The following is a 13,642-nucleotide window of genomic DNA, read 5'->3' as shown; positions in this document are numbered from 1 at the left end:
TAGAAAATTTGGTGCAGTGCAATCACTGGCATTATTTTGATAAATAGTTAGATATACTTTGATAAATAGCAAGACAATCATTGAATAAATTTAACCTGGTGAACGATGAATTTAGCGGAAGAACATGAGATTAATCAGGAGAATAATATATATTTTTTTCATTTAGGCACAAAAACTAGGCAATAAAATTAATGGCCAAAGAAAACATAAATCGTGATACACTTCGGAAAATAATGTTGGTTCTCGGAAAATTTGTATAATCTATATTTTAGCTAAAAAAAAACTGTGCATCTGTACATACATATTCTTGGACAAGAACTGATCAAGAAAATGAGTTAAATACAGAATAATCAGCAAGCCTGCTTGGCAACCGTCAAACGTAATTTTTCATGAATTCCCAGTATGAATTCTATACGGTGTGAGCAAACGTTTCGAAGGGCGGTATTCACTTCGTCCTTTTGAAACAATGCCTTTTAAAACTTTAACACAAACTAACTTTTTTTTTTAGCCAACGGCATGAAAATCCCACAGAGCTTATTCTATTGTTGTTGCAAATAATGATGTCACGCTGCTTTAAAATATAATTGTCAAATTGCTTCTGAAATCAATGCTCACATTTATAGTCCATTATTGACGGCATTGAATTGTGTTGTCTTCTTTAATCCTTCCCGTGTCGGAAGTTCATTTACTTGATTTGCTTGCATGCAAACAGAACTGATATGCATTTTGTGTGTGTTAAATATGCATAGGCACTGAGTTTGTTATTGTTCGTGTAATAGGAAACAAATCCGTGCACAAAACTACACTTTTTGCTCGTCTGGTCAATCGCAACCAAACACCGTGAAACACGTTTCAGAACAGCGGATTTTTTTTCTCAACCCTAGTGTCATCCTATGCAACTCATTGAAATAAGCCATTTCCCCAAAAGTACCAGCCAATCAATTTAGTCAGTGGCATCGAGGTATCAAACAGGATTCTACATATAGCAGGTACCTTTACTGTAGGTATGTTGTTTTTCTTTTCGCTAGCTTTGAAACATTCAGCAGAGACTTGCGTTACATTCGCTCAGTGCAAAACGAGCTGCACAAATCTCGCGGATTTTTGCGACCGGCAAACAAATTACAAGAGCAATGCACGGTAGGCAGGTAGGTAGGTAGATGCACCGGTCGAGGGTGGGAAACAGCTGCGCGTAAAAATGACATCAGGTAGCATTGTAACGAGTAAACGTGTCGAGGTGTCGTGCTGGATTAGAGAAAATAAATTGATTTCAACCCATTTAAAACACAAATGTTACACTGAGGCATGAGTTTGTAATTTGTAGTGGATGCTTTTGAGATTTTTGTTCGTTATTTCAATGCTGAATTTATCCCGAATGATTGATCTCTGATTGAAAAAAATAATAATTACCTTGAGCGTAGATGGTTTGCAGTACAAGTAGACAAATCAGCAGTTTCCAAAGCCTAGGCGGACCCATTTCAAATAGGTCAGGCCTGCTTCCGGTGGCTGTCTTTTATTTTCACTGGTCACTCTTTTTACTTTTTAGACGGCACTTTTATCAAAAACTTGTTTCTATTTTTCGGAAAAAGGAAATCCTATTCTTTTGTTTTCAGCGATGACTTATTCAATCGGCAGGAATCTGTAAATTTCAAAACACCAAATTTCAGAAGAACAGCGGCATCAGGTATGGTATCAAACATCCTCTTCGTCACTTTCGTTTAGCTTCTTGCTTCTACACTATCCGGGATTCACTTTCGCTCACACACGTGTCATGGCCATGGTTCATAATCACCATATTAAATGAGTTATGACAGGAACAGTTGTGGAGTGAGAGAGATGCTGTGCTTATAATAGGGTGCATTGTGTTACGACTAATTAATATTAATAGTTATTTAAATGGCCTTTTAAGCCACTGTTTTTTTTGGATTGGAGGTAAGATGAGACTCGTTGGATTTATTCTCATCATATTCGTTCGTTGTTGCAAGCAAAACTATTTCAACACGTCCGCACTTTTTTCGAAGTATCACTGCACGAGCACTGATTCTTAAAATACGAATTTCTAATTCTCTGCTTGTTGAATCACGCTGCAAATTACTTTTAGTATATGCACAAAGATCGCGGGATTTTTACTATCTAACTTGAATTGAAACAGATGACAACTGCCATAACCCTTCCACAGTAGTCGCATAATTTCTAATCTATTTCAATCAATTCCAATGCTGGTAGAATGAAGCACATCAGTAGTGGCAGTCTGTCAGTGACCGTTCACTTATTCATTAACGCATCTTCCACTGATGACGGTTGTTTCGATGGGTAGCTGTAGAAAGCGTTGTATTCGATGTAATTTTGTGCATCAAAGGAAAAGAATCGCACAATTCACTCTATTCTAATAGCAGCAATATGCGTAGTCATAGTTAGGCAGACATTACATGTAGCTCCGCATCGGTATGCTTTGAAATTGCGATATCGAGAGATAGTTTTCAGCATGAAATGAGGCGGTCCGACAAAAGGAACTTTACCATACGCCGTTTGTTCTCTTCGCTTAGATTAATAGAAGGCTTTGTTCTCGACGAGTAGTTCACAGTCGATTTCCGCATCCAGCGGAAAGAAAGAGTGATTTCTGCATAGATTAATCTAGTGTCCAAGCGGACAAAACAAATAAATTATTGACTCTCGCGGCATCGCAAGAAGTATAAAATGCCGACCGGCGACATCGTCTCCGGTAAGGCCACCGCTCTCACAGCCCATCGCAGCTTATTCTCACATTTTTCCTCATTATTCAGCTTTTTTCTTAAACGAGCATTCTTAGTCAATTAATATCATATAAAACCATTAACTTTTTAATATCATTACATTATTCCCTTTTTCCAGCACCGGCCACCCCCTTTTGCTACGCGTGGGCGACTCTGTGACAAAACCGTAGTGAAGCTTTGCTGTCGTTGTCTTCAGCGCCAAGAATGTGTCTCATTTGGGTAAGCCGAAGTGTAAGACGTTAAAGAGATTTCGCGTAGCATCGCGTTGAAAATTCAGAACTCTTTCAGAACTGATTGGTAAGGTAGCTCACACCGGGTCGGAAAACTACACGGTGTCACTAGGTACCTTTTGAATTTAGCGCTAAAAAACCATTTAGAATATTTTGCACCTGTGTAATTTTAATGGTACCAGTACTGACCGTTTCTATAAAAAAAAAACCCGGTTTATAGATTGCCTGCACGTTGCGGTTTGGTTCGCTTGTTTTGAATTATATCGGATTTCACGTTCTTTAACAAGTTATTTTAGGAGGCATCCGGATGATGGTCATCAGACCCATTTTTTTCTGTTCACCCAAACTTAAATACATTTTGACAAAATTCCTTATGGTTTTAAGATTTTCAACACTTAGATATTTTTTTCAGACTATTCGTACTTGGAAAACTTTTTGAGAGATCTTGGACTGCAGTTTTTGATATTTACGGAATAGAGAAATCCCATGAAAATTGGAAAGCAATTACAATGCAATGTTTTTAAGTATTTTTCCTTCTTTCAAACATGAGCAGTTCATTTGATGATTTTTTGGCATCATTTATAACATATGCCATCACATTAATTTCCATTCTCTCGAAAGCTGGTACCTAGTTCTTTTTCCACACCAATCTATGTGACTTGGATTTTTTTGTATTGAAGAAATTGTATATAAGGTAAGTGTACCAGTTTTGTCTGATTTTATGTTTTCTGACTATGCCATATGTAAAAAAATTGTTTGAATCACAATCTTCTTGCGTTTTGGGGATAATGTTTATGTGTATCTCGATGCATATGATTCGAATCAACAATCCTAACACAAATTGAAAGCTATAAAATGAAAACAACCTTAAATTATGCCAATACATGGCCAAAACGGGAGCATGACCAAAATAGATGCATTTCCCGTATTCATTGAATTTTTAAAAGATTTGGGTTTGGACATTTGGAGAGTAACCAAAATGTAAAATTTTCAATGATTTATCCTACTTTAAAACACAAGCAGTTTTTTTTTTAAATTTTTCATTCTTTTATCATACTAATCTATGTGATATAATGACTTGAGTCGGAATAATTATCGGTGCTTTGAGTTTAAAGCTAGCTTTATGTATGATACATAAAGCTAGCTTTAAACTCAAAGCACCGATAATTATTCCGACTCAAGTCATTATATCACATAGATTAGTATGATAAAAGAATGAAAAATTAAAAAAAAACTGCTTGTGTTTTAAAGTAGGATAAATCATTGAAAATGTATCGTTCTAATAGTTGCAGTTTATTCTCTTTTTCAAATCAGATGATCAGATTGATGTTCTTCGAAAGTGTTGAGAAATAATTTACTAGAATTCCGTCTAATGACCTTCAGTTGCCGAGAAGCGAGCTTGTTCGCAGCAGGTTTGCAGGATCGATTGAAAAATATATCGAAGCTTTCATACTTTGAAAACAGCTTTATTGGGCTACAGGATGTAATTTTGGTTTCCCCCTCAATTCAGCTTATAAAGTAAATATTTTTTCAATAATAGTATCACAAGTTTCACAATTTTAATGAAATAAATAGTTCACTGGGCGGTGCCGGTGGTGTAGTGGTAAGCGTGATTACCTTTCACTCCAGCAGGCCTGGGTTCAATCCCAGTCGGCACCGCCGGGATGTTCTGAGGCATTCTGGTATTGATAACTAAGACTTCAAAACAATTTCGAGACCAGGTATATTGAATTAATTTCACCTGAAGTTAGTCTACGATTTTTTATATTTGATTTTTCCTTCTTTCAAACCTGAACAGTTCATTAGAGTTCAAATGTTTTCATCTGACGATATGTCTAGTTGAAGATTTTTCATATGATATTTTTTCTTCTTTGAAACATGAGTGGTTCTGTCTAGATATATTGATGAAAGAGTGCTTGCCACACAATATACTTAGAAATGCATGCATTGGTTGGCATATAAAGTTCTCAAAAAATAACGGTGGAAGTGCTTCACGAATGCTAAGTTGAGAACCGGCAAAACGCTGGCAAAAATGTTTAAATCTGCATATTAAAATAAAGACTAAAAAGGAATTTGGATTTCATATGTAAATATATCTACTGAATCAATATTATTAATTTTTTTAGATAGTTAATCATCTTCAGAATTATATATCTGAATAAGATCCAAGCACTTGCATAACCGAAAAAAGGTTCTACCATCCTACTTGTCAGCAATCCTAATGTAGTTTTACCATTGGAAGGCATTATAAAATCATCCCAGAAGATTTTTCGAAAAACGCCTCTACTAACACTCCAGTGCGAAAGCTTTCAAAGCCTCTTAACCAAATTTAATTATTGCTTCTTGTTACTTTAGCGCACCTTACATTTCAGCAACAACAAAATACCTCAACAAAAGTGCGGACTATGGAAGCGTGCATCAAGCGTCTAAGAAGGACAAAAAAAAATCCAAGGCAAGTGAAACCACTGTACTGTACTATAATGCGATAACCTTTCGCGATTATCAGTCACTTTGGCAAGAAAAGAAGCGCGATAGTAATGAAGTTCGCTCTTGGTGAACAGGAGCTAATGGTTGGAGTAAATATTGTGAAAAAATTGAAGGTCCCATGCGAGCTTCGTCTTCCGTAAAAAGCGGTCTAGGTTAAATGTTTGCATGCGGTGTCTAATCAGCATGTAGGATGCAAGAATTATGTTCAACGCTTTGGATTTGAACACAGGCTGATATATATTTTTTTTCTCCAACATATCTTTACTCTTTGATCAAGCTTACTTTAGAAAATCGATAAATACACTAAACGTTTGCTATCTGAAAGGGACTTTTTGAATACCAGCTTATCGTAGACAAATGTTAATCACTGTCAAAAATTGATCAGCCAGCAACTTATGTGTTAAGTTGTCAATGAAGAGTAGAAGAAATGAGTGATTTTTTTATAAAAATCAAAAATTCCCTTTCAGTTACCGAACGTTTAGTGTGTATATCGATTTTTACAATATTTTTCTGAAGAATAGTTTTGAAAATAATATTTGAACATGTACATCCATTATACTGCAACACGACTTTCAAGGACTCAATAATTTTACAATATTTGTCTTTCTTATGGCTTTTAAAATATACTTTTGTCCTCATAAGTCACATTTTTAAGTACCGTTCTTATTATGAGGCTACACTGTCCTACGTATGAGCGAAAAAAGGTCCTTTCATCTTGGATGAGACACGTATTTGAAGTAGGAATACTGTCTTATCATTGTTTGAAAAATGTTGCAACAATTTGTTTGTAAATTGAGAACACAGGATCAAAAATAGAGGCAAAAAAAAAATCGAGTGAAAACATAATTGAGTGTAGTACCTTATTATAGAATAAATCAAATCATATGTTGCTTTTTCTTAAATGATGTTACTGCAATTGCATTCTATAGATACTATGAAAGCGACCGAAATTATGGAAACGCTATTCCTTTCAGGCATACTCATTCACATACCTATTCCTCGATTATCCGGGCGAAAGTGATAGTGTTGTAGTTATTCAGGACCTTTAATGGTTTTTTCGTGTTAAGCTAGGATTCGTTTATCTACCCGGTATCTAAATTATTGGCCAGTAAGTGTGTTGAATGAATAATCACGAAACACATTTCTGCTGCCACATGCATCGGTTCGCAAATATAGCATATGAGTGCAGTGTGCTTCCGGATGTGCATGGGTGTAGCATCATCACAACAGCCAGCTGGAATTGCCTGTGAGATATAGTAGGAGTTGGCGAAAAAAAAAAACTTTTTCAGTATCGGGTTAATTTTGTACTAACAGAGGAGCTCGTCAATATCAGCTTACATTTAATAATGCTGTTTGCGCAGCAACAAGTTCAACCCGGTAAGATACAGTGGAACATAGTGTTCATTAGGCAAAATTTCCTCCACAAAGTATCTTTCCTTCATTCTCACCCGTTTCACCTTGTTGTGAAGTTGAATTTTAATTCCTGTTGGAAAATTGCTTAAATTTCATTTAAAACTTTTCCGACTCCGTTTGGCTTTACTCGAAAATGTATTGCAATTTGAAAGAATATATTTCCAACGGTTATTAGAATATGATGCTCATCAAGGGGAGCTGCGTTGTTGAAATTATTTTGTTTGCTCGGCAAACTTGAAAAAAATGCATGTAAGGTGCAAAGTATGTAAAGAGTGACATAGTTTGATTAAGAAATAAGCTGAAGGTTGGAATGCAGTCCTCGTTTTCCCTCGCTGGGTTTTCGCTCATGTTTGATAGCTTCGCTAATGGCGTACAGCGTCGTTAGGAAATATAGTCCTTTCATCTCGGATGGAGGAATACAGCCTCAAAAAAAGAAAAGAAATAAAGTTTCGCGCTGGGCTAGAATTATGCCCGAAAAACAAACGCTGGACGGACATCGTTGACATGAAAACAAGTTTTAATATTTTTTGACGTTGTTTGGCACATCTAGACTGACGTTGTACGCATAAATGAAACGGCCCATTAGAATTGCATTGATTATAGGACAGCTATGCTTATAATGACAGTAGAGCTAATTGGAACAATCGAAATCAGATAAATCACCTAAACAGTTGAGTGCTGAGTGCTTAGAGAAAACCACCACTTTTTGGAACCACAGTCAGCTGAATATCGGTTTTCGATAATGAAACTGCATTTTTTATTGCAATTTTTTTATATTACGATGATGATTTTTTCATATAAATAGTGTTGAATCAAAGAAAACTGATTGTATCATCTTTAAGAAACAACCAATTTATTTCAAGATCATAAATTGGCGTAGCAAGGTTTCGAAATGAAGAGGAGTTAAATCTCGAATGAACTGGTAGCAATGGAGGCTAAATTTCGCAAAAAAAAAATCAAGGCCTCGTTAAAATCTGAATAAGCTTGTTTCTAGATGCATAAAGCGTTTTTTCCTAATAAATGTTTTCCCCAACTTAAAATGTTTGCTGGGTTTCTATAAAAAAAATCATTTCCTAGTACTAGAATGCATGAAAAAAAAAGAAAGAAAAAATCATGTAAGGGATTTAACATTTTCATTTGGTTCGAAGTATCCAAAATTGTTTTAAGTCTCAGATCTTATAAATTTTCAATGTTTCAAACTTTTAAAAATTTGTTTGAGTTCAAGTTAAAAAAAACTGGCACCGCGAAACTTCTTTAAATCTTCTTTCTTATTTTTAATCTTAGAAAAATTCCTCACATCCAGGATATTACAAGATTTCAAAGTTGTTTAAGTGTGCGTCTCAGGTTTACAATATTTGTTTGTCTGAAAATTGTCTTTATTACTCTTCACGAATTCTCTCCACATTCACTTTATTTTATCGAGATCGTTCTCAAGCAGTTACTTTCTAGTTCTTCTCAGAATTTGTTTTTGTGTTCAATTAATTACCTTTCAAAACATTTTCTCATTCGGCTGAGAAATTCCATGTACTATTACGCAGAGCTATATTGGAAGTATGAGTTCTTCGCAATTGCTTTGAAAATCTCTCAGTTTAGAATGTCTATAGAATTCTATTCATTCATACTATGATTTTTGTTTTAAGAATTGGCTTGTAGTTTTTATCCATATACGCTTAGAAATTTCCTCTTAATTACTTTGGAATTAACTCTCTTGAAGTTCTTCCCAGAACTTTCATGAAGTTCTCCTTAAAATTCACTTGAAAATTTTCCACCTATAAATCCCTTGAAGTTTTCATTAGCATTCTCTAAGAATTCCCCTGAAATTCATAAAGAATTATGCTTTGGATTACCTTTGAATTCTGATCATCGGTATTTCCATAAAAGTACATATATTCAGAATTTCGTAGAAATTCCGTTGAATTCTGTTCTGATCACTCTTACAATTCTGCTCTTAATTACATAAGAATTTTCCTTTGAAAATTATACTTTAACTATACTTTGAATCAGAATAACATTGAAATTCTATTCAGAACCTCTTTGGACATCTTTTCGGATCTCCATTCGAATTCTCATCGGTACTTTTTTTTTAATTCACCTGGAGACCTGGAGGTTCTAAGAATTATCTAGAAATTCTACGTCGGGTTCTGCTTAGATATACTTTTATAGCAAACCATAGATTCCAATTGAAGTTCACCTTACAGTTCCCTTTGAATTCACTTCTAAACTTCCATGAGCATATAGCCAGAAAATTTTTTGAATTCGCCTCAAATTCCTCTTGGAATTATTTCGATAGAATCACCTATTATCACTTACGTGCCTACCATTTCGTCAGTTTTCATCGGATTTTTATTACATAACGTTAATTAGATTATCAATCGGTTATAATTTTCATATGTGTTAAGATTGTGTATACTTTTTATTAAAATTGTAAAATATTTTCGAATATAGTGGTGTTTGTTCCCCACTACATTTTAATGTACATATATCCAAATTTAAACAAACATGTATAATCAAAGTTTATACAAATAAAAACAAGAGGCTTCGTAATGCTACCATGTGCTATAATCATGATATACTTTTAATCTAGGAGTCTGGAAACTTTTCAGCCTCATTCAGATAATTCCGTAATCTTGATATTTGTTTTAAAATCTTACATCCTCAGTCCAGAATCTTGAATATTTATTCTAGTTTGGGATTCTTAGTCTCAGATTAGAAAAATCAAGCCTTAGAATTATTGAAAATTTCTTAAATCAAGGAATATTAAACATTGATCTTTGTCCAATTTCTTTAAAATTCGTTTCTGGTTTTTATTTTTTTTTAAAATCAATGTTTTTTATGTCATTCTTATCGTTTTTTTCCAGTACACAGTGGTTGAAAATTTAATTTTCGTGCAACTCTATAATGTTTTTATTGGTGTTATGTCTTTGGAGAAGTTTATCTGTAGCTAATGTGTATCTTTTGAAGTTTTCATCTTGATAATTCACCCACCTATAAATGACATAGATTTTGTTTACAGTTTTTCAACAAACATATTTGATGTCATCACAAAAGTTGGAAAATACTGTTGCAAGAAACTTTATTGAAGTCACCTAGTTCATATCTTGTATACCATACTTGCTGAAAACAAATGCTTAATTTCGAATGATTCAAACTAATTTCTTTGATTTCTGTGAAATCTAAACGACTCATTAACTGGAAGCTAAACGGACATGAAAAATTCAAGGAAGTTTCTAGATACTGAGACTTGGAAATTTTTTTTCAAGGTTTCGTATTTCATGATTTCAGACCTCGAAAATTTTTATAAATTCCTGGCATGGAAGAAGGAGGGAGAGAATTTTAAGGAATATCTGACTATAGAATTGCATGATAATTTAATTTCAAGAATTCCTGGGGAAATCTAAGGGAATTGTGAGGAAAATTCAGTGGATATTCTGATATCCTCAATCAAATAATATTAACGAAAAAAAAAACGCTCGCTGACTGGACAAGCATCGAGAACGTTGCGATTATCAGACCTGTGCTTTATGCACGGATCTCCCCATGTTTCGGAATGTGGATAGTCTAAAAGCGAATAAGAAGCGCTGATACGCTATTTCGTATGCTTTTTCTGCTGAACGGAAATTGGAAAGAATCTTCTCTTTTTATATGTAAATCTAAGGATATTTTTACATGTGAATCTAAGGAAACACTGATTTTCCTAGGCTTTGGATACCTTTCATTATTTTAAGAAATATCAAAACGACCCAGATGATTTTTATAAGGTATGCTTCGCTTTAAACAGGCCTATACTACCCATAATCGCATATCAGTCCCATCTTTGATTGATTTCCTATCCATATGGGACTGATATGTGATTATGGGCAGTATAGTACGTATTTTCATCATTACCAAACGTTTTGTTTTGGATTCGATGGGTCCCATCTAGTATACTATAATACAATTGCGTTTAGGTCAATTATTAGGGAAAATCAAGCATTCAAAATCCCCATGAGTAAGAAGAGCAAAGCTAACCAAGTCTTTGTCGGGAAATAATTTGTAACAACTGACATTTCGTGTATCGTATATAATAGAGAAAACCACGAATGGGACTATAGCTTCACTTTGCAATTATCTTCTTGTTATCATTTGTTCATTGCTATTAGTTCCAAACATTCTACCAGCATTGTTTTTTGTTTTGTATTCTACCTTATATGGTTTTAGACGTGGTCAGGCATTTAAATAACATTGATAAAAAATATCGGTTTTACATGTTTATGCACGGTACAAATGGTGTAACCGGTCGCAATTAGAGACCTCAAAAAGAAAATTCGATTTTGTATTTAAAAACATCTCACGAAACATCTTCATCTGCTATCCACGAATTCAAATCTCCAGCGAATCAGCATTTTCATTTGACCCACTAACTGATGCGGTGAACACACAAACGTTAATATTTCATCGACTTTGATGCTATTTCTTCTTTGACTATCGTTCCTTCGGGGGTAAAATTTCACACTTCCACGTGGCGTGAATAGATCTCCTGAATCTAAAAGAACACCAAAAAAAAAACAGACTCGTAGCATAAGGTGCTTCTCCATTAAGCAGACGGTTTGATATTCGCATAAAATTTTACTGCAACTACTGCACTTAATTATAAATTCCACTTCACAGTCATCGAAAAAAAAACACCACGAGTAAAGGAAAAAGAGCTGAAGTCAGGATTTGAATAGAAATATGTGTATAATCGAATCCAGCGCTGGTTGCTCGGAATGAGCAGAGAAATTTAAAATTTTACAACGTGGTTATTGAGAACTTTTTTCGATCACACAGAGCATTTAAATGCACTCTGACTGTCCAACTTCTAACTCTAATGCACTTGAAAATTTATTCTTCACTGTTTGGCTTACAACAGTACTGATAGAACTTTTTGAAATCGGCACATGCGTGTACGTTATCAGCGGACTTAAGCGCTGTTCTGAAAGTTGATTATCCCAAAGGTTATGTTCCAGTTCAGTAGTCTTGATGTTTCTTATTCACTAACAACTTGCACAAAATTCCACTCAGATTCACCACAGACGTCCAAAGCAAGTCACGATTTTCACGTCTCGTCGAATCCGCATCCCACGGCTAACTGAACTGGCCAACGCTACTGGAAGCAATCCAAAGTGTAATGTTTCATTTTTTGTTGCCGCCACGGACATGATCGTCAGTTTTGAGTGAAGCGATGCCGCGTATGTATCACCGACCGACTGGAACTCACATCGTGCCGCGAAATGTTGTGCGACTTATTGGTTTGAAATCATGTCTTATTAGGCGATTTGAATAAAAAACATACATTTGATGGATTGCGTTCGCAAATAGCTTTGTGAAAATAATGCATAATTGAACAAGGTTTTGTTTGTTCCACAGATTTTGTTTTTATTTCCTTGCGGTGATAGTTACGTCATATCTGAGAATAAGATGGTTTATAGTTCCAACAGTTTTCTGCCACTATTTGGTGGTTGATTAATTTTGTAGTTAAAATGAAATAGTTTTAAAATATGCTGAGGATCTCTGTATAATCTGCCATATGAAAGCCGGTTACTAATTGTTCAATGTTAATTATTAAACGAACATACACACGAAGAGGTGAGTGGCATTGCTCAGCTGACCTGAACCGGCATTTGGAGCCGAAGCAGACACGAACATTTGATTTCATTCATAGAAGCGTTTCGTTGAAGGGATTGCTCGGCCGGCATGCATCAAGTGTGAGCAATTTTGTGAACACGATGCCTAGGTACATACAGCGAAAGGAAAGCACGTGTGAGTGGTGAAGGCGAGACCATAACAAATCGGGTCTCAAAGTTGGCGCATGGTCTTTTGTAGCGTTTGAATCGCTCAGATGCACTCTCACATCATCAGAGATCTGTTTCTTATTGCTCAAAGAAGCGGACGAGAGCTCATCGGATTTGAACGTTCGGCCTCTGGGGAAACATTTCTTGTTGTTATTCTCTTGGTCGTTGTCACTCGAAGACAATTTGCAGTGATTCTCTGCCGTAGTATAGAACGCATGCAGCGGAGAGCATCAATGTAAAGTGTTATCAGTTTTCGGTATGTAGAGCGTGCAATTCTTTTTATGGCAGACGACAGTGATAAGTTGGACTCGCGAGTCGTGGCGGTCATCTTTTAAACTAAGATTACGATGCGTTTTGTTGTTGCTTGAAATGGGGCACTGGTTTAGAATTAAAGAATTGAATATAAATTAAATTCAGCAATGCAGTCAAGGCAGGGAATTACACAGGGAAAATATGTCTCGATCCTAATAACCCCTAGATTAATAACTGCATTCAACATTATAATGAAATCACCAATCATGTGGGAAGTGAAACAATGAATTGTTTTAGAAGGCTTAGACTTGAACAATTTTAATCCAGGGAAAAGGTTCTTAGACTAGAAATATGTTTTAATGATGGACAATTTCTTCAAGGTTCTGGAACGTATTTTTTTTTTGAAGGTTTCGTACTTAGGTTTCGTGCAAAAATTACGTACCGCACGGAGGTGGGGGGGGGGAGGGGGGTTAGCATAAGTTTTGCGGAGGAGGTAATGGAAAATGTTACGTAACAGAATAACCAATGAAAAAAAAAAACCAAAGGGGGGAGAGAGGGTTGACTGAGTTAGTGCTACGTTATTTTAGGGGGCAGTCCTTTTTGATTGTGTCGTATGTAACATTTTTGTCAATTAGAGAAACGAGGTGTTTTGTTTTGGTGAAGAAAATTTCTTTCTGTGTAAATAGATAATTCTTTCAAA

At 35.3% G+C, this 13,642-nt stretch overlaps 1 protein-coding gene across 2 annotated transcripts in view; it reads right to left on the bottom strand.

The window, feature by feature from the left end:
• Positions 1-11,402, bottom strand: part of LOC135714034 (very low-density lipoprotein receptor-like) — a 52,320-nt gene extending 40,918 nt beyond the window's left edge. For both annotated transcript variants that reach the window (XM_065237293.1, XM_065237294.1), the window contains exons 1-2: positions 11,212-11,402; positions 1,408-1,636 (exon numbers count right to left, since the gene is read on the bottom strand). In XM_065237293.1, the coding sequence (XP_065093365.1) occupies positions 1,408-1,474 (67 nt within the window). In that variant the 5' untranslated portion in view covers positions 1,475-1,636; positions 11,212-11,402. The remainder of the gene's footprint in view (positions 1-1,407; positions 1,637-11,211) is intronic.
• Positions 11,403-13,642: the final 2,240 nt, after the last annotated feature.

The sequence above is a fragment of the Ochlerotatus camptorhynchus genome, unplaced genomic scaffold (assembly GCF_037179485.1).
Source record: "Ochlerotatus camptorhynchus isolate MF236.1 unplaced genomic scaffold, CSIRO-AGI_Acam_v1.1 ptg000600l, whole genome shotgun sequence".
Taxonomy (NCBI): domain Eukaryota; kingdom Metazoa; phylum Arthropoda; class Insecta; order Diptera; family Culicidae; genus Ochlerotatus; species Ochlerotatus camptorhynchus.
Note: the sequence above shows the minus strand (reverse complement) of the source record. Positions and strands in the feature narration are given on the sequence as shown.